The 20,981-nt window shown below is 40.8% G+C and overlaps 2 protein-coding genes and 1 long non-coding RNA gene across 4 annotated transcripts in view; all 3 read left to right on the forward strand.

Moving 5' to 3' along the window:
- The window catches only part of LOC114566763 (uncharacterized), a 94,001-nt gene extending 83,911 nt beyond the window's left edge, over positions 1-10,090 (forward strand). Inside the window, exons 1-2 of one of the 2 annotated variants that reach the window (XM_028595484.1) lie at positions 3,884-4,053; positions 7,219-10,090. In XM_028595484.1, the coding sequence (XP_028451285.1) occupies positions 7,332-10,013 (2,682 nt within the window). In that variant the 5' untranslated portion in view covers positions 3,884-4,053; positions 7,219-7,331 and the 3' untranslated portion in view covers positions 10,014-10,090. Of the gene's footprint in view, positions 1-3,883; positions 4,054-7,218 lie in introns of those variants that run through there. The other variant, XM_028595486.1, reaches the window with a different exon arrangement.
- A 649-nt stretch (positions 10,091-10,739) lies between these two features.
- Positions 10,740-11,290, forward strand: LOC114567386 (uncharacterized). Its single transcript, XR_003694168.1, has 2 exons — positions 10,740-10,868; positions 11,169-11,290. It is a non-coding gene; the product is annotated as an uncharacterized LOC114567386 (long non-coding RNA).
- A 2,769-nt stretch (positions 11,291-14,059) lies between these two features.
- Positions 14,060-17,678, forward strand: LOC114566189 (complement C1q-like protein 2). The gene is made up of 4 exons (XM_028594460.1): positions 14,060-14,317; positions 14,793-14,843; positions 15,972-16,106; positions 17,302-17,678. The coding sequence occupies exons 1-4, from the start codon at positions 14,164-14,166 to the stop codon at positions 17,568-17,570; spliced, it is 609 nt and encodes a 202-aa protein (XP_028450261.1). The 5' UTR covers positions 14,060-14,163; the 3' UTR covers positions 17,571-17,678.
- Positions 17,679-20,981: the final 3,303 nt, after the last annotated feature.

The following is a 20,981-nucleotide window of genomic DNA, read 5'->3' on the forward strand; positions in this document are numbered from 1 at the left end:
AGGGGATGAGGAAAGGGCATTAGAGTGTGGGGTGCTGAGGGGGTGAGGAAAGGGCATTAGAGTGTGGGGTGCTGAGGGGGTGAGGAAAGGGCATTAGAGTGTGGGGTGCTGGGTGGGGTGCTGTAGGGGTGAGGAAAGGGCATTAGAGTGTGGGGTGCTGAGGGGGTGAGGAAAGGGCATTAGAGTGTGGGGTGCTGAGGGGGTGAGGAAAGGGCATTAGAGTGTGGGGAAAGGCGACGGCCCAGTGAAAGATCAAATGAGATAAGGGCAACAATTACACTTTAATCAACCATGGCCTGAGCATGACAGGCTGGGTGGAGAGTGCAGCCTCTTTTCTTTTTACCTGCACTGTACAGCAGTTCCTAATAGTTTTGCTTTTGTATATCTTTTTTTCTGTACAAGCTTTCTTTATGTATATTTCCTATGGCTGGTATGTACACACAATGACAAGATACATGTTCTGTTAAAAATGTTTTTGTTGACATCAATAGTATTCAGCTGCCTCAATATAAAATGTTAGACTTCGGACAATATTCCATAGTGGGCAACTATCACACTTTCAGATTACACTGTCATTAGACAGGATGTCTTTGCATTTTGACTGTGTTGGTCCAAGCAATAATTAATAATGATTGTTTTGATGCCACTTAGTTATTCATTGATGGAATTATTTACATTTAAAACAGGATTTCATTATTTTGATTGAGTAATCACCTTTTATAGGTCACATAGATTATTGGAATGCTGAATGTGCCATGTGGTGTGAGAGTTGTACTTAGAGTTTTGACAATTGTAAATTTGGTTCAGTAAATGTGCCAAAGAGATTGAGAAAAACTGTAATCTGGATTACCTGAGAGTCTGTGGCCACCAAAGCAGCAGGGCAGTGATCCTCGGTCTCCATAGCTACAGCAGCTGGGATGTTGGGCTGTACCCTGTGCTTGTCACAATTTAACACAACATGACGACAGCCTGGCTCCACATGCTGAAGTCCACATATCATCTGAGCTGAGGAGGTAGAAGGGGCTGGCAGCGGGGCCTTCAGCCTGGCTGTAAGAAGATTTTGGTCACAAAAACATTCAGGGCATTCATGATGGTTTAAAGTAAGACAAAACAAATAATAACCTTTCACAGAAGCAACAATCCCAGAGGAGTCATCAGGCTCAGCAGGTCTGGAAACCATCGCTGTTGGCTCCGTCCTGTGTGCTGTAAAAACAATTCAGTGTCATTTTCCTCCCACAGTCAAGTCTGTTCATGCTTCAGAATGTGTCTTTACCTGTTGTCTCTCTAACAAACTGTGAGTACAGACTGAAAACTAAAAAAAACCTTAAATTCTGAATTGCTATTTATTTGCAATGACAAAACACAATGCTTTTAAGAAAACAGGTAAAGCACAGAAACAATATGAATATATAGTAAGCACACTGCCTGTCATTCAAAGATGTGGCATGCAAAAAAGAAAATGCCAAATCCTTGAATGACAGCCTGAGAAAAAAGCATGCAAAAAAAAAAAAGAAAACACTTACCATCTTCGCTGACCTGTTAATTCCTTAGGTTAGTGGGAGAGTAAGAGAACACAAGCATCAGACCAGGCCTGAACACGGCCAAAATAACAAACTAGTTGAAGGAGAACAGTAATAGCAGGAGGATTCTGCTGAGAACAGAATCCTCCCTCTACACCGATGGAGAAAAACCTGTTGGTGGAGACACAGCCGGGGCTCTGGAGACTGCTGCTGGTCCTGAAAGCACAGGTGACTACTAGATTAGACTACAGTACTATCGTAAACAGTAAGAGTTTAAAAAACACTCTGTTAATTAAACTATCTCCACCTACTTAGTTCAGTGGCAAATTTACAGGAGACAGATTCAGCATCCCCTCTCCAACTCCTCGTCTTCCTCCATCGCTAGAAGATTAAACAATAACAATTATTGTGTGTCAGGTCATAAAATACTAAACATCTGTATTTGCATATTTTTGTGTACTGACCTAGAATGCTAGATGTAGGCGGTGTAGGGGCAGCTGATGTAGTGGAGACCCCTGCAGGTGGTGGACAGGACTCCCCAGACTCAGCCCTCTGCTGCTTGAGGATGTACTGCTGCAGGTTGTACATCTTGCTGTTTTTGATGCACTTTACTCCCTACGATGAAGGCAGCATATCCGTCTGCCCTGCTCTCCCAGATCTGCCTCCAGGTGTCCTTTGCCCTGGCTCCAAAGCCGACAGTATTGTCACCCTCTGATGCCACTGGTGGCGCAGGCAGCCTGGAAGCTAGATACTCCCTGAGGTCCCTAATTTCCTGGAAGCTCCTGGCATAGTCCAGAAATGACAGCAGGCTGTCCTTGTTGTGTCCCTGAGGGTTGAAGGTCCCATCTCTCTCCTCCTCCTCTACCTTTTTCATCAGGTAGATGGTGTAGCCAACATCATTTTCCAGGAGCCACCTAAACAATTTACCCTTGTACTTGCCAAACTGCAGCACATACTCCCCCATCACCTCCAGTCGGTCAGACACATCCCCTCCCGCTCAAAGACCACAGTGAGAGCATTGGTCTTCACAAGGTCATGTCTCTGAGGGGGAGACTTGTCCTGAAGAGAAGGGTTCTTTTTGATCCGCATGGCCTCGTCAGAGGGATCCTGCCGCAGATGACCTGATGGACCCTTCCTGAAAGACACCATAGTCTTTCCGGGAAAGAAGTTGGTTGTCTTCTTCATTATCTCCTGTGCACAGCAAAACACAGTGTATATTATATAGTAATAATCAAAATATAGTCATACTGTTACATAAACAGTTATTTATTTTAACATCAATCAGCATTTGTAATGACTAAGTAACAGCACAGATAGATAGATAGATAGATAGATAGATAGATAGATAGATAGATAGATAGATCAAAATGTATTATTCACATATTAATCTATTAACAATAATTCTATATGCTGTTTGCCATAGCAAATGAACCCCATCTTAGACATAAACTGTATTATTTTATTGAAAATATACACAAGAATTGCCTGAAACACGACTGTAGCTAAATAGTATCCATATTATATAGTAATAATTAAAAAGACAGTCATACTATAAACAGTTATTCATGTTAACATAAATCAGCCTTTTTAATTACTAGGTAACAGCTAGACAGACATAGAGATAACTAGATAGACAGATAGATAGAACAAAGTGTCTGTGTTTAACCTATTATCAATTTATCCCCATTTTAGACATATTGTAGTATTTAGCCATTGAAAATATTCTGAAACACGTATGTAGCAGCAACATATTAACAGTACCTCTGTGTTTAATGGTTTGTAAATAAATAAACACTATGAAAGAGTCAAAGAAAGCACAATAGCAATGTCTGTAAGAGAGATGTGCAACGTAACATCATTACAAGTACACGTTACTGTAAACGCTGACATGTACATAACGTTACATGAAAAACATGAATGTACTGACGTTATTGTTAGCTAACGTTAACGTTACCTTAGCTAAGTAAACAACAGTTTGAACCTGTCAATCAATCCTAAAACAACTAACAGTGTATAACAACAGTTTGCCCATATATACAACGGAGACACGTTAATTTAATACTTACGTTTGATAAGTTGACAACTTGTAAGACGACAGAACAGTTGAAAAAACACCGTATATCGACAAAAACTCCGTGCACTTTATCTGTGTCGCGGACGGTTCGAGACCGGGCGGAAACAACTTTTCATTTTTCACAGCGATTCATGTTCATATCTTATGACCTAGTAAAGCAACTAAATTGAATATTTATTCAGTGTATTTTCCTGATGCGATCTTTAGCAGATTGACTGTTTGTTATTGATTGTCTGAAAGAAAATGACACTCAGCGTGTGAAAGCGAAATTTCCAATCCGTTCGTAAACGTATCCTAAAGGGGGGGTGGAGAGACTCCATGTGTTGCTGCTCTTTGGCCAGGCAGCGTGCAGCAGTGCTGCAGCAACTCGCCAGTCTTTGTGTCCTATAACACTTAATGAGTACAGACTGAACCGACACATTAAACCACCGGAGCGACCGGGCAGAGCTCCGGTATTCGGTAAGTGTTCTTACGCCGCCTCTGTGTGTGCTAAATGCTTCTGTAAGTTAGCCCGCAGTGCTAAAACCTAACGTTAGCTGCCCTTTGAGAGGCTAACGGTCAGCACCAATGGGTCAGGATGTTCTCTGTTTGCAGACATCACTATCACTATCTGTCACACGGTGTCACGCACAATCCCGCAACCCGAGGATCACATTTAACTGAGTGTTTGGGACTTTTGAGATAGGAGTTGTGTTTTTGCATGTAGCTGCCATGTTGGTGCGTTCAAGGTCCCTTCGGGGTAAACGCCACTTTGTCTTTTTTAAGCATGGTTCAATCTTGTGTTTTTATAAAGTCATCATATTTTTTTTAAATCTTATTCTTAAAAGTGATTTCTACATAAATGTAGTGCAGTAAAATACAATATGTCCATTTCTGATTAGCAGTCTTGTTGCATAAAGCATAGAAAAGAAAAATCTACAGTTTGAACTACACTTAAACGTGAAAACGGGCTCTCCATGAATGGGTTAAACTGCGCCCCCAAAATCCCGCTTGTGGCCGTAAATATATGACACCCATAGTGATAAGAACTACCGTAGAGAGTGATTGGGAAAGTTAAGGGGGCTACGGTCACGAGTTCGAAACCAGGCGGGGACATTTTTTGTTTGTTTGACTGAAAATTAACCTAATCGGTTATTTAGATGTTTCCCGCTTTTAGTTTGAAATGTACTAACTACAACATAATTTCAATTCTTTACACAGTGAACTAACTTAGTTAAAAACTCTTAATTCATGAGTTTTAAAAAGCCTCTTTCTTACCTGTTTGAACTGATGCTCATCTGCTGGCTTTAGTTATCTTCATATCAAGGATTTTTTTTATTCACATGGCTTAAACAGATGTTTATTACCACTGAAAGTCTTTCGGGAAACAAACTGGTAAATGCACATTTTATTTGTTTATTTATTTAAGGGTGTAATTCATCAAAACATTAAGGGGCTACTATTCCTGTATGAGTGGTCCAAGCTGGACTCCGGTTCAAAACCAGGCGGGAACATAGATTATTATTATTATTTTTTACTGATTCTTTTTATATAGAAATACATTTCCCCTTCTGCTAGCTTTTGTTTGATACAATTATAAATATGATATACTGGTAATCAAAACCTAAAAGTGAATTCCTGAATTTAAATAAAAAAAATACACTTAGTGTGACAGAATCAAATCTAAATGTGTTATAACATTTTAACGGAGCTTTGTATTTCACTTACAACTGACAGGTGTGTGTGTGTGTGTGTGTGTGTGTGTGTGTGTGTGTGTGTGTGTGTGTGTGTGTGTGTGTGACAAACTTGTTATGCCTTTGTGGTAAATATTCTGTATATTTTGAGCTTCATATACACTGTAAAAAAATAAATCTGTAAGAAAACAGATAATGTACCAGTACCTTTTCCGCTAAGTTTACGGACATTTCTGTCAATCCAAAAATAAAATTCCTTCATATTATCACAGTATATGAGCTAACCCTATGAAAACAAGTATCTCTCTCTCTCTCTCTTTATATGAGGGGAAATATGTGATACGTTTAACATGGTTATTAATTCTTCTACTTGCCATTTGGATAGATGGATGGATGGATGGATGGATGGATGGATACTTTATTGATCCCCAAGGGATAATATTAGAGAATAATGGAGACCATATGTTACCACAAGTGTATAATTGTGTACTTTGCTTTATTGTTCTGCCACTTTAAAACATGTGCGCGGTTGTTTTTAATGGAATGACGTATGATACGTTCTTCCCAGTTTTAACTTACCCCTCTAAGCGTAACATCAGCAGCGGAGATGGCGTGGGTGCTTGGGTGCGGCCCCCCCAGGGCCCCGTACCAATTAGAGGCCCCTCAAACGCTGCTGATCTTGCGTCACTTGACGAGACGGGGCCCAAAGTCACACATTGCAGATTATTAAGTGAAAGAAGCTAATTACTGCATATGATCTCACGTTGTGATAATCCAGCTCTTCTTATCAAACATATAACATATATGTTTTTAAAAATCTACAGTGTATATATATCTGTAAAATACCAGGAAATAGTTTCCTAAAACCCCAAAGAAGTTTTGTTTACTTTTACATAAGTCAAAGAAAAGCAGCAAATATAGATTTTTTTTTTTTTTTTTTAACTGTATCACTTTTAGGAATTTTAATTTTTATTGATTTTTAAATGTGTTGCCTAAACATTGTCTCTTAGGCTTGTTTTATAGACCAAACAACATCCAGAATATAATCCACAGATTAATCGTTATATAGAATACAGCGCTGCTCACGAGTTTATGACCCCATGCTAAAGTTAACTAAAAAGATGAATATAAAAAAATCGTCTTTTGGAAATTGATCTAAATGCCTTAATTGAAAAAATGAGGAAACATCCAACCTTTTAAGGACACCAATTTTCTTTTTGAATGAATAATGTATCATAAATAAATAAATGTTCTTCCTTAAAATACAGGGGGGATAAATAAGTACACCCCTATGTTAAATTCCCATAGAGGCAGAGAGACTTTATTTTTAAAGGCCAGTTATTACATGGATCCAGGATACTATGCATTCTGATAAAGTTCCCTTGGCCTTTGGAATTAAAATAGCCCCACCACATCATCACATATCCTTCACCATATACCCCCACATCATCACATACCCTTCACCATACCCCCACATCATCACATACCCTTCACCATACCCCCACATCATCACATACCCTTCACCATACCCCCCATCATCACATACCCTTCACCATACCCCCACATCATCACATACCCTTAACCATACCCCCACATCATCACATACCCTTCACCATACCCCCCCATCATCACATACCCTTCACCATACCCCCACATCATCACATACCCTTAACCATACCCACACATCATCACATACCCTTCACCATACCCCCACATCATCACATACCCTTCACCATACCCCCCACATCATCACATACCCTTCACCATACCCCCATATCATCACATACCCTTCACCATACCCCCACATCAAGGGTATGTGATGATGGGGGGGGGGCTATTTTAATTCCAAAGGCCAAGGGAACTTCATCAGGATGCATGGGACCTTTTTTAAAGGTTTGAGGATTATAAACTCGTCGCTAATTAACTTAAACTTCCTGTTCTGTCTTCACAGACTGAGATGCTCTGAAGGACAGAAGAAGTATCCGGGTGTCTTCTGCAGAGACTGGGAGTCTGGTTGGATCCACTTCCTGCGGTTCGGTCAACAACAACAACAACAACAACAACATGGACGAGATGGACGACTACATCTGGCAGCGCCGCATCCAGCACGGCGTGAGGTATCAGAAGAACTCCGTCCCGTTCCCAGACTCGGTAGATATCGGTTTGGATTTCAACGCGACGTTGGAAAGGACGGAAAAGTTAGATCTGAGTCTGCTGACGAACGGCGTGATGCTGGAGCTTTGTGAATTCGCCAAAACGGTGACCAAGTCCGAGACGTACTTCCTGTTTGAAATGCTGGACTTCAACTTCGACCTCGGCGTGGATGTGGACATCGACCAGCAGTACTACGACTACTCGAGACGCGCGCACAATAAAATAAAGCTGCTGAAGGAGCAAATCAAAGTGAAACCGCAGAGATGGAAAGAAACGTTTCCGCTGCCAGACCTGAGCGCGATTCTCGGGGCGACAGACAGACAGTCCAGAAAGTACTACCCGAAAAGGAACAAAATGGTGGACTTTTCGGTCCTCAGTATTGGCAGCAATAACAGCCAGTCTGCAGAACATCAGAAGACCGAAAGTAACGGAGACATGTATGTTGTAAAAAGAGGTGGATTAAAAACAACGGAGAATACCTTCTCTTACTGTAGAAACCTCGGTGTGACTCCGGTTGTTCGACCGGGCAACGAGCCCAGAGAGAAACTCGACCCGAGTCTGGTGAACAACGGCGTGATGTTGGAGCTGCTCAACTTCTCCCGAGTGCTTTGTGGGACGCACACCGGGATCGTTTACGACTTGGTGAAGCAAAACTTTGGCCACGAGTTGGACAAAACGTTGTTCCGTATGCAGCTAAGCAAGCTGATGGAGAGGAAGTACGCGTGCCTAACGCCCGAGGACAAAGACGCTTTCCGAAAGGAGCCGTTCGAAGTCCAGACCCAGAAACGGGAATACAAGCGTAAACGGAAAATAGACCCAACCGCAGATTACGAAGAACAGGAAGGACTAACGATGACCAGTAAAAGAAGAGGTACGCCGAAGCTCATGGACGATTACGTGAAAGACTTTTGTCAGGATGGCGACCTGTCTTACATGTGTCCGGTTGACTTTGAGACAGAAATGCAGTCCGGTTCGGACGCCAAACCAGAAACGATGACGTTCGAAAGTAGTTTTTCGGAAACCGAGTTCTCCGTGGATGTAAAGGAGGAAGAGGAGGAAGTGGTCGTCTCCCCGGTGCCGCCTCGGACTAATTGTTTGCCCAGCACTCATCCGAAGAACCCGACACTAAAAGCAGTCTCGGCGCTGTTTTCCGAAGACGACAACGTGGACAGCGATGCAAAAACACCGAAGCAGAAGCTGTGGACGAGACGCACCACTCGTGCAAAACAAATCCTGAAATCGAGCAAAGTGAACGACCTGTTCGCCCGCTGCAGGGAGATAGCGTTGGACTTCAACGTCGGCTCGGGCAACAAACAGAACGTGGATCCGTTCCTTCTCACCAATCACGTGTTGTTCGAGATCTACAGATTCGCGACTACGATGTCCAAGAGTTTCCGCAGTTTCTTGTTTGAGATTCTGGACATGAACTTCAACCTGGTCCCCCAGGGTAACCTGTACCATCGCAATTTCATATACTACATGATAACGAAAGAAAAGATCCTTCAGAACCACCCCGACAGATGGAAACCGGAGTTTCTCAGCAGCCCCTTTCAGTTCCCGGAAGTTTACAACATGGTTGACGTGACGAGCGATTTCAAAACGGGACAGGGAGTGGAGACGGAGCAGCCGGTGAGCGTGGATTTGCCGGCTTCGGCTGAAAGCCAGGAAGCAGATATGGAGCTTCACCCGTACTGTAAAAAGTTCGGCCTTAACCTTTGGTCACTAGCAGAACGTCCGGCGAACCAGAAGCTCGATTTGACGGCCTTGACGACCGGCGCTGTGCTCGAGACATTCGGCTTCGTGCGAGAGCTGTGCGCGCCGGTCCGCGAGATGGTTAACGATGTCCTGGAGCACAACTTTGATCTCAATCTGCAAAGCGAAGCATCGGTCGCGTCGGGCGTGATCAAGAGATGGTACTCCTTGCAGAAGAGCGTGATGAAAGGCCAGTCCCCGTCCCCGAAGATCACTCGGTGGTTGAACACGGTCGTCCCGATAAACGGCTACTCGCAGCTCAGTCGAAAACCGAAAACCGCCAATGGATCTCGGGACCTGGACTCCGGAGAAGAAGAAGAAGACGTAAAACCGGAAATGGAGGACTTTCTCGTAGATGTGAAGACCGAGGAGACGATGGAGGAGGATGAAACGATTGACAGCTACGACTTCTGCGAAGAAATAGGACTGATCCTGGACGTGGGATCCAAACCGGAAGCCGGCGCGAAGCTGGACCTGCGGCTCCTGACGAGGGGGGTCCTCTACGAGGTGCACCGGTACGTGGAACGCAACTGCAACCGATACGTTCCCGCTCTGTACGAGATCCTGGAGTACAACTTCGACCTGAGCTCCCAGAACCACCGCCGGGTGGAGTTCGCCTGGGCCGTCGCGTCGCAGGTGATCGCCATAGCGGGGAAGAACGGCAGGAAGGGAGACTATCTGAAGAGAGCGATCGAGTTGCCGATCGAAGTCTCGGAGTCCCGGGAGGCCGTGTGCAAAGAGGAGCCGGACGACTGCTTCGGCGAGACGGACTACAGCGATAACGACATCGTGTTTGTCCGAGAACTGAAGCCAGTTGACATAGAAGTGGAGATAGAGTAGAAGTCAGAGCTTCTGTCAATGGACAAAGTCACAATTAGGGATTCCCGATGTCACACACACACATATACATACACACATACAGAAACACAGACACATACACACACACACACACACATATACATACACACATACAGAAACACAGACACATACACACACACACACACACACATATATACACACATACAGAAACACAGACAAACACACACACACACACACACACACACACATATATATACACACACACATCCACACACACATACAGAGACACATGCATACACACACACACACAGAAACAACACACACACACACACACACACACACACAGAAACACACACACACGCACATATATATATACATATACACACATACATACACACACATACATACACGCATACAGAGACACATGCGCACACACACACACACACACACACACAAACACACACACACACATATACATACATACATACATACATACACACAGAGACACACACACATCCATACACACATACAGAAACACACACACACACATATACATACATACATACATACATACAGAGACACATGCACGCACACACATCCATACACACATACAGAAACACAAAGACACACACACACACATATACATGTACACACATACAGAGACACACACACATACACACATATACATACACACATACAGAGACACATGCACACACACACATACATACATACATACACACATACACATACAGAGACACATGCACACACACACACACACACAGAGACACACGCACGCTGCACAATATATAGTATGTCTTATCGTAAAACTCATCGTCAGCTGGAAGAAGATATCGGCAGAAAACTTTACTTTAAAATGTAAGATGTGATTCTTGTTTTAGTGCTTCAACCCAATGTTCGATTAGTTCAGTAAAAGAAAGTTGGAACTGACACTTATGGCGTTTAAAAAGAACTATTTTTTATGTTATATGTTTATGTTTTTTTACACTCTTTTGATAAAAATGTAAACCTTTTTGACATTTCTTTTCTGGCGCTTTTGACAGTTTATTTTCCCTTTTTTCTGTTTCTTTAAATAACACCAATTTGTATAGCGAAGTAAACATTCATTCTCAACATTTATCCTAATTTTCCTTTTACGTTTATTGTATTTTCTATAAGATTGTGACCGAGCGAGCCAATGAGGTTAAAGATGTGAAGAGGAGGAATGTCCTGCAGCATAAAGATACGTGTGGATGGAAACTTGTCTCTCTTTACTCTGTAATTAAAGTCTTTCATCTTCATAATGTTCCACATTTATTTCAGCGGGTTCATATCCTACTGGTTTATATCGTGTGTGTGTGTGTAGATAGTGTTGAGAGTCAGCAGAGGGAGCCAGAGTCTCAGACACAGACCTGGTGTATGTGTGTGAGAAGACTCTCACACACCCATATATATATATATATATATACATATATATACATATATGTCTACATGTCTCAACACACTTTGTAATTTGTAAAGCACATTTAAAACTCTTGTGTTGACTTTGGGTCAAATTGACCCGTTTTCAATTTTTGTTTTATATCAGAAAATATGGAACGTAGAAATAAGCGCTGAGAATGTAAAGAAGAAAAATTTTACAATTTCAAACGTTGGAAAAAGCAAAAAACTAACTGTGAAAAAAAGACCAAGGTGCTGGACATTGACCTCTCTTCTTCTCTCCGTCCAGTAGAACAACAAGGCGAGCCGGTAAAGAGATTTCTTGAATAATAATCCCGTTCTAGCCCCTCGCTGCTCTTCTTCTTCTTCTTCTTTCATTTCCTGCCTCCGTCCTGGGCTGTCTCCTCCGTCACACCTCCTCCTCTCCTCCTAAAAATACTAAATACAAATAAAGAATATCTGCAGCCATGAGATCTTCCTGCTGCTGCTCCGTCTTTACACTCAGATATCTGAATATATAAATAATATCTTCATATATCAATAGGCTAACGATTGGGTCATAACCACGAGACTTACTGTCACACAGTAGAGGAGTTACCGTATAGTACAGGAGAAGCTCACAGGCAATCGTCAGAAGCCCGTAGAGAGGCCATGAAAAGCATCGGAACAAAATATTTCAGCAACGTTTTTTAATGGATTGTTAATACGTCGGTATGTGGCGAGTGAATTCATACGAAGTAACGTTTAGATTTTTTTTTTTTTGTATTTGCTTAGAAAATCAATAAGGCCTCTATTTTCTTCTTCTCGTCGCTTCCCTTGAGCTGACCGGACATTTTGAGCGTACTGTACTTCAAATCAAATGACAACATCAAATTTTGATCAGTGGCCAAACCATGTTTATGTTGGGGCCGGGGGTTCTTGACCACGATTTCAAGGACAATAAGGAAGTAAACAAATAAAAAGCCTTTATGTAACTCAAATATTACATATTTCTTTCCACAAAAAGGTTTATTTAAAATTTTACCCTGGGCCCGGGACAACAGGGAGGAACCCGTTTGGCCCCCCTATCGGCAGGCATGAGTGTGTGTGTGTGTGTGTGTGTCTGTGTGTGTGTCTGTGTGTGTGTCTGTGTGTGTGTATGTCTGTGTGTCTGTGTGTGTTTGTGTGTGTGTGTGTGTACCCGTTTTACTATATTCGTGGGGTCCAAAAACCGGGGACTACAGTATACTTGTGGGGTCTGCACAGCCTCGTGGGGACCAAAATGCTGGTCCCCACGAGTTTAAAGGGCTGTTTGAGGGTTAAGACTTGGTTTTAGGATTAGGGTTAGAATTAGGTTATGGTTAGGGTGAGGGTAAGGGTTAAGGTTAGGCATTTAGTTGTGATGGTTAAGGTTAGGGTAAGGGTTAAGGTTAGGCATTTAGTTGTGATGGTTAAGGTTAGGGTAAGGGTTAAGGTTAGACATTTAGTTGTGATGGTTAAGGTTAGGGTAAGGGTTAAGGTTAGGCATTTAGTTGTGATGGTTAAGGTTAGGGTAAGGGTTAAGGTTAGACATTTAGTTGTGATGGTTAAGGTTAGGGTAAGGGTTAAGGTTAGGCATTTAGTTGTGATGGTTAAGGTTAGGGGTAAGGGTTAAGGTTAGGCATTTAGTTGTGATGGTTAAGGTTAGGGTAAGGGTTAAGGTTAGGCATTTAGTTGTGATGGTTAAGGTTAGGGTAAGGGTTAAGGTTAGGCATTTAGTTGTGATGGTTAAGGTTAGGGTAAGGGTTAAGGTTAGGGTAAGGGGCTAGGGAATGCATTATGTCAATGACAAGTCCCCACAAAGATAGTAATATAGACCTGTGTGTTTGTTTGTGTGTGTGTGTGTGTGTGTGTGTGTGTGTGTGTGTGTGTGTGTGTGTGTGTGTGTGTGTGTGTGTGTGTGTGTGTGTGTGTGTGTGTGTGTGTGTGTGTGTGTGTGTGTGTGTGTGTGTGTGTGTGTTTGTGTGTGTGGGTGTGTGTGTGTGTGTGTGTCCCAAACAGACCTACGACATTGTCCCAGGTAGGTTAGTATATGTTATCTTTATCAAATTATGATTCAGCCAACTACAAATTGCTGTGGTTGATATTGATTTGATAATACACAATGTTAGGTTATTGGTTAAGTTGTACGATGTTGAAGCTGTGAATATAATGTATTCTATCTAGAGGTTGAAACATACAGTAAATATGCAATGTTAGCACTGCTAAAATAATTAGAATTAGAATCAGAAAAGGTTTTATTGCCACAATAATAAACTTATGTGGTGCATACATGAACAAACAAACAAAAATGAGTAAAAGTAAATACAAGAAAAAAATAAATACATACAAATTAACAGTTGCATTAGAAAAAATGCTTTTTTGTAGAGGGGGAAACACTTCTTTATAGGTATGTGCTTTATTATAATAGCATAACATGAAATCCAAAGACCTGAGTATTTTCTGAAGTAAACAAGTGAACCTCTCTGTTAATCATGTGTTTTAGACACAGAAAGGATGGACCTTTACTCAGTCACGTACGCAAACTCACCAACTGTTTACCATCAGGCCAAATTCCATTCACTAACTTTATCATTTTAGGTAATCATGACCAAACTGGTCACCCTCTCATTTCCTGAAATCGAACAGTCTGACTGAATAACTGAAAAGACTTTCAACATAACAAGTATATATAAAGCTGCATCCTGACGAGAGAACAAAGTCATATTCCAACAGAATGAAGATCTCTGTGAGTTTTACCTTTTTGCTGCTGGTCAGCGCTGTCCCTACAAGTGACAGTGTTGATTCAGCTCCAGACATCTACGCTGAGCTGAGAGAGATCACCGCCTCGTTGGCTCAACTGAAGGCAGACATGACGCTGCAGACTCAAGGTACAGTAATCAAGTGTTGTACATCGTGTCATAGCAGTTCAGAAATGTCCAAAAGGACAGAAATATGTATTTTTCTATGTATTGGAGCAAAGTAGGGCTGAAACTACCGATTATTGTCATTGTGGATTAATGTGTGGAATATCTTCTGGATAAATACATCATTTATTTAGTCCCTAAATGGTGAAAAATGTTGATCAGTGTTTCCCCAAAAAGCCCAAGATGAACATCCTCAAATTATTTGTGTTGTCCACAGCTCAAAGATATTCAGTTTCCTGTCACAGAGGAGAGAAGACACTAGAACATATGAATATATAACAAGCTGATATCACCCAACTTTCACTGTTTTTACATAAAGAAATGACTCAAACCGATTCATCGATTATCACAATAGTTTGAGATGAATTTAATAACGATTAATCCATTAATCTTTGCAGCTCTAGAGCAATGCCTAAAGGAACTGTCTCTGTTGTTGCAGGTCAAGCAGGGCTGAAGGCTGAAGTGGACACGCTGAAACAACAACTGAAAGGTATTCTTCTCTCTGTTCAACTGTGTGGCATGAAGTTCAACTTATCGTTTATTCTAAAGAACTGAAAACTGCAGAGTTTCAGAATCATAATTCATTTCTGTCTAGTTGTTCTCACTCCCAGGTACTTGAAGTTCTCTATAAAGTCTACCTCATTTCAATTTCATGTTGCTTTATTGGCATGACAAAAAAATACATCTGTGTTGCCAAAGCATGAGAACAAACATAGATATAAACAACAAGGAGTAAATACATCTGATATAATAATACAAGTAAACAGGATAATTGTGATATAAATAAATAAATAAATTCTGTGCATGTCCATCAAAGGGTATATACAGTACAGGCCAAAAGTTTGGACCCACCTTCTCATTCAATGTGTTTCCTTTTTATTTTCATGACTATTTACATTGTAGATTCTCACTGAAGGCATCAAAACTATGAATGAACACATGAACTTAACAAAAAAGTGTGAAATAACTGAAAACATGTCTTATATGTCATATAACATGTCATATATATATATATATATATATATATATATATATATATCCCTTGTGTGGTCCTTCGGGTCTTTGTGACCCAAAGGACAAAACAAGGGTTAATACAGCACCTTAGCATTAACAAATAAACAAAAGAACAGAAAAATTAAAATTATATAAACAATCTTTCTCTCTCTCATCTCTCTCTCTCTCCCTCTCCCTCTCCCTCTCTCTGTTTCTCCCTCTCTCCCTCTCCCTCTCTCTGTTTCTCCCTCTCTCCCTCTCCCTCTCTCTCTCTCTCTCTCTCTCTCTCATCTCTCTCTCTCTCTCTCTCTCTCTCTCTCCCTCTCTCTCTCTCTCTCTTCGTTTCTCTCTCTCTCCCTCTCCCTCTCCCTCTCTCTGTTTCTCCCTCTCTCTCTGTTTCTCTCTCTCTCTCTCTCTCTCCCTCTCTCTCTCTCCCTCCCCTCCCTCTCCCTCTCCCTCTCTCTCTCTCTGTTTCTCCCTCTCTCTCTCTCTGTTTCTCTCTCTCTCTCTCTCTCCGTCTCTCTCCCTCTCCTCTCTTTCTCTCCGTCTCTCTCCTTCTCCCTCTCTCTCCCTCTCTCTCTCACCCTCTCCCTCTCCCCCCCCTCTCTCTCTCTTTCTCTCTCAGTCCGACAGGTTGCATTCTCAGCTGCTTTGCTGAGTGAAGGCCAATCAGTAACTATTGGACCCTATCCCACCGACACTCCCCTGATCTTCAAAAATGTCCGCACCAACATCGGAAATGCCTACAACCCAACCACAGGTAGTTCTGATATTCTAACAATACATTTTAGGGATGCACCGATATGAACAATGAACACAGAGTAATTCAATTTGGCCAATTACCAATATTCACCAATATTGATTCGATCTTTATAATACAAATTTCTATGATAATTACATGTTGTACTATGTGTACTGAAAAACATGTGTAAACACTGTATTTGTAAAAGTAATGTATTTCTTTTTTGCAAAACATTTGAAAAAGCCAATAAATTATAGATAATGAAGACATTATTAAAATCATCCCCCAAGTTTTTATTAAAGAGTAAGATCCTTTTAGTTTAACGTGAAACAGCCCCGAAATCACCATCACCAAACTACACCAGACTCCATGTAAATAATCAGGACTTTTAGCGTGTATAGAGCCAGCATATCTCCACCAGACTCCATGTAAATAATCAGGACTTTTAGTGTGTATAGAGCCAGCATATCTCCACCAGACTCCATGTAAATAATCAGGACTTTTAGTGTGTATAGAGCCAGCATATCTCCACCAGACCCCATGTAAATAATCAGGACTTTTAGCGTGTATAGAGCCAGCATATTTCCACCAGACTCCATGTAAATAATCAGGACTTTTAGTGTGTATAGAGCCAGCATATCTCCACCAGACTCCATGTAAATAATCAGGACTTTTAGCGTGTATAGAGCCAGCATATCTCCACCAGACTCCATGTAAATAATCAGGACTTTTTAGCGTGTATAGAGCCAGCATATCTCCACCAGACTCCATGTAAATAATCAGGACTTTTAGCGTGTATAGAGCCAGCATATCTCCACCAGACTCCATGTAAATAATCAGGACTTTTAGTGTGTATAGAGCCAGCATATCTCCACCAGACTCCATGTAAATAATCAGGACTTTTAGTGTGTATAGAGCCAGCATATCTCCACCAGACTCCATGTAAATAATCAGGACTTTTAGTGTGTATAGAGCCAGCATATCTCCACCAGACTCCATGTAAATAATCAGGACTTTTAGCGTGTATAGAGCCAGCATATCTCTACATGTAAATGGGTGAATTAAGAGTTTATTCCAACCAAACCAGAGGGATGATTGTTGGAACAGTGGAAAGATGAATCAAGACATCCCAAATACATTTCACTGATAAGTTGCTGTTCAAACGGTTTCTGAAATTTCTATTTACAAAATGACAAACATAAATATCCAACAGGTATTTTCACTGCCCCGGTGAGAGGAGCTTACCACTTTGAGTGGTGGCTCGCTGTAAATGTCGACATCGCCCGTGCTGCAGGTGCTGTGTTGTTCAAGAACTCAGAGAAGATTTTCATGTCATGGGGGCAACACGGTGTTTCTAATGGTGCCACACTGTTGCTGGAGGTGGGAGACAATGTGTTTATGCGTCTGGTGGGTAACACTGTCGTGATAGACAACAATGATCACGGCACCACCTTCAGTGGGTTTATGCTGTTCCCCATGTAAGACAGAAACAGCAGCTCTGTGATAGTCACACAGGTTGTTGTTGTCTGAAACAAGTCTTCTTCTGTATCTTGTTTCTGTCATTTTAATCAAATAAACATATATCATTACAATTACATCTGTGAGCATTTCTTTAGTCTGTTTGTTTCAACTTTAATTTATTGAAAGCAGATAATCTAATTCACCATCATATCAGTATAAAGAAACAGAGAATGTTAAGCTGTTGTAACATATCAACTCTGTCTGATGTCCACATGAGACTCTCTGGACATCGGACGGTTCAGTCTCACTTTCTAACATGAAGACACAACAGGAGATTTATCAACTTAAATCAGTAGTTTTGGTGCCTAAATCTAACCAAACTGGGACTGTTTCACAGCGTTAATGATGTAATTTGAGAAGTTAAAATCATATCTCTAGATCAGCTGGCCCACTCAGTTCGAACAGAACAGTAGGCTACGATACAGTATGAGCCTGAGCCGATATCCCACAATGCAATGCGGGCATTCATTTCAGAGAATCAGACAGCAATCAGAGGGTGTTTAACGCCAGTATCGCTTCAATGTACAGTACAGGCCAAAAGTTTGGACACACCTTCTCATTCAATGTGTTTCCTTTTTATTTTCATGACTATTTACATTGTAGATTCTCACTGAAGGCATCAAAACTATGAATGAACACATATGGAATTATGTACTTAACAAAAAAGTGTGAAATAACTGAAAACATGTCTTATATTTTAGGTTCTTCAAAGTAGCCACCCTTTGCTTTTTTTGATAACTCTGCAAACCCTTGGTGTTCTCTCAATGAGCTTCATGAGGTAGTCACCTGAAATGGTTTTACCTTCACAGGTGTGCTTTGTCAGGGTTAATTAGTGGAATTATTTCCCTTATTAATAAAAAAGCAAAGGGTGGCTACTTTGAAGAATCTAAAATATAAGACATGTTTTCAGTTATTTCACACTTTTTTGTTAAGTACATAATTCCATATGTGTTCATTCATAGTTTTGATGCCTTCAGTGAGAATCTACAATGTAAATAGTCATGAAAATAAAAAGGAAACACATTGAATGAGAAGGTGTGTCCAAACTTTTGGCCTGTACTGTACATATATTTAATCAGTGGTTTGGTCACCAGCAACAACACGTTGTTCAGTTTTGTTCCAGTAAGTTATGCACCCTAATAATGTTTAAAAAAATCAGCTGAAGACTCAGAAGTGACGAAGTAAGTACCGCTCGGCAGATAGGAAAGAAACAAATACATAATATTCGTATTGATGTTTTTGTCTAATGTTGTATAAAAAACAGGAGTCAAACAAGTCCTCCCACCCACCCTGGAAGAACTACAAGTGCACCAGCTTTGTAACAGGTTCTGGGCGCGAAATTACAAATCGCACTATGGCCACGCCAAGACCCGCCCTACGAAGCGGCTCGATTGGTTGGGGTTAGGATTAGAGGTCGACCGATATGGGTTTTCTCAGGCCGATGCCGATCTTTTGAGATCAGGGTCGACCGATGGCCGATATATGCTGCCGGTTAATTTTGGCCGATATTTGCTTGTTTTTAACCTCTATTTGAAAGATAAAATTTAACACTAATAAGTACTTAAGATACACAAAAATTCTCAACAAATACATTTACTGAACACTTGAACACCAATCTGCACTTGTATACTTACATTAAACATATATAACGTAAAAACATATATTGTATAAATAAACAAAACGGGTAAGAAGAAAGAAATAAAATACTAATACTTTAACTTTGTCAAATACACTTTTCAATGAAAAAATAAAGTTTAGTGCACTTAGCGGCATTTATCAAACATCTGAGAACAATAAAATAAATTGACCATTTTAATAATAGTAGTGTTGACACACACAGTAGCAACCAGCAGCATTTCTTTATTTTAGGTCTGAATAAAAATGTATACACTACTACTTAAACACAAAAAATCTTAGTGGAGCTTCACTTCTGCTACTTAATCATTTTAAATAAAAAAAAGTCTTGTCTCGGTTAATAAGTGAATAAAAAGTTAGCAGCATTAGATAATCTGCTTTAGTTCAATTGACTTAGCAGCAGCTAAAAAAGGGGGAGAAATACAAGGTTAAGTTAGTATTTTTGTATAGTATCTTCTTCAAGTCATTTTATAGATAAGTATAGATATAAAATCTTATAAAATTAATTGTGTGCACATCCCACCTTCTGGCAGGTGCAGGACAAATGAAAATACTTAAAATGAAAAAAATGTAATGTCCGCAACACTGCTTAAACTCCCATATTTAATATAAATGCAATGTTTCGACCCTACTGGGTCTTCTTCAGGCAAATGGTGAACACATTTGATGAAGGGATATATGTAGGGCTCACATTCAGCTGACACACCGTCTGGCTTCAATTAGTCTGATTAGGTCTGAACAGCCCAAAAAAGCCCCACCCATGACATTTTCATAGAGGGTTTCACCATATACATCTCCAAAGAGGGGGGGGGCTTTTTAAAATACAATATATCCAAAAAGGTACATGATGTTACTATGCACAAAAAAGGAGAAACAAAGGGAAAAAACATTCAGTAGAGGAAACAATTCCATATAAAGCTACCACAAACAGTTTAAAGAATGAATGAACATTACCACACACATTCATAAAATCTGCTGCATTAGTACTTACAGAAACAGACAATATCTTACAACAATTTATATAAGAAACAAACAATATCTTACAAACATTTGTTATAAGAATGGTTTAATATCAAATTCTTCATTAAGACCATGAGGAGACATTGTGTTTAGATAATGAATCCAAAAGGTTTCCCGTTGGAGGGGCCTTTTATCCTGGTCTCCCCCTCTAGGAGGTTTATTGATATCTGAGGGTGCTAACATTATGCCCTGCCTGTTTAAAATGAGCTGCTACAGGGCTGCGCTCATCCCCTGTTCTAATGCTGCTTCTGTGTTCACTGGTTCTGGTCCGTATCGCTCTCGTTGTTTTACCCACATAAGCTAAACCACATGGGCAGCGAATCAGATAAATAACATGTGTAATGCTACATGTAATCGCACCGCGAATAGATGTTAATTCGCCAGTGGGTGGATGATTAAAACTTTTACATTTGTGCGTGTACGAACACTGGGCGCAACTACCACATTTATAGTTACCATCAGGCATAATAAGAAAGGAAGTTGTGGGTTGCGGACATATGTCATTTTTAACTAAGCGATCTCTTAAATTAGGAGCACGCTTAAAGATAAGCCTAGGTTTTTCATTAGTCTAGGGTCCGAATCAATAATGTGCCAATGTTTATAGACAGATTTTCTGAATTCTGACACCAGTGCGGAATATTTTACACAGCATAAAGGGGACTTATTAAGATCTTTAGGGCGCTTTTTTGATCGAAGACACTCCTCTTGTGTTGTCTG

Source organism: Perca flavescens, chromosome 13 (genome assembly GCF_004354835.1).
Source record: "Perca flavescens isolate YP-PL-M2 chromosome 13, PFLA_1.0, whole genome shotgun sequence".
NCBI lineage: Eukaryota > Metazoa > Chordata > Actinopteri > Perciformes > Percidae > Perca > Perca flavescens.

Bases quoted from the DNA above. Each gene is read 5' to 3' on its own strand.
- LOC114566189 (XM_028594460.1), top strand. From the start codon at position 14,164: ATGAAGATCTCTGTGAGTTTTACCTTTTTGCTGCTGGTCAGCGCTGTC. The intron at 14,844-15,971 runs GTATTCTTCTCT...TTTCTCTCTCAG, and splicing joins GCTGAAACAACAACTGAAAG to TCCGACAGGTTGCATTCTCA. The intron at 16,107-17,301 runs GTAGTTCTGATA...AATATCCAACAG, and splicing joins TGCCTACAACCCAACCACAG to GTATTTTCACTGCCCCGGTG.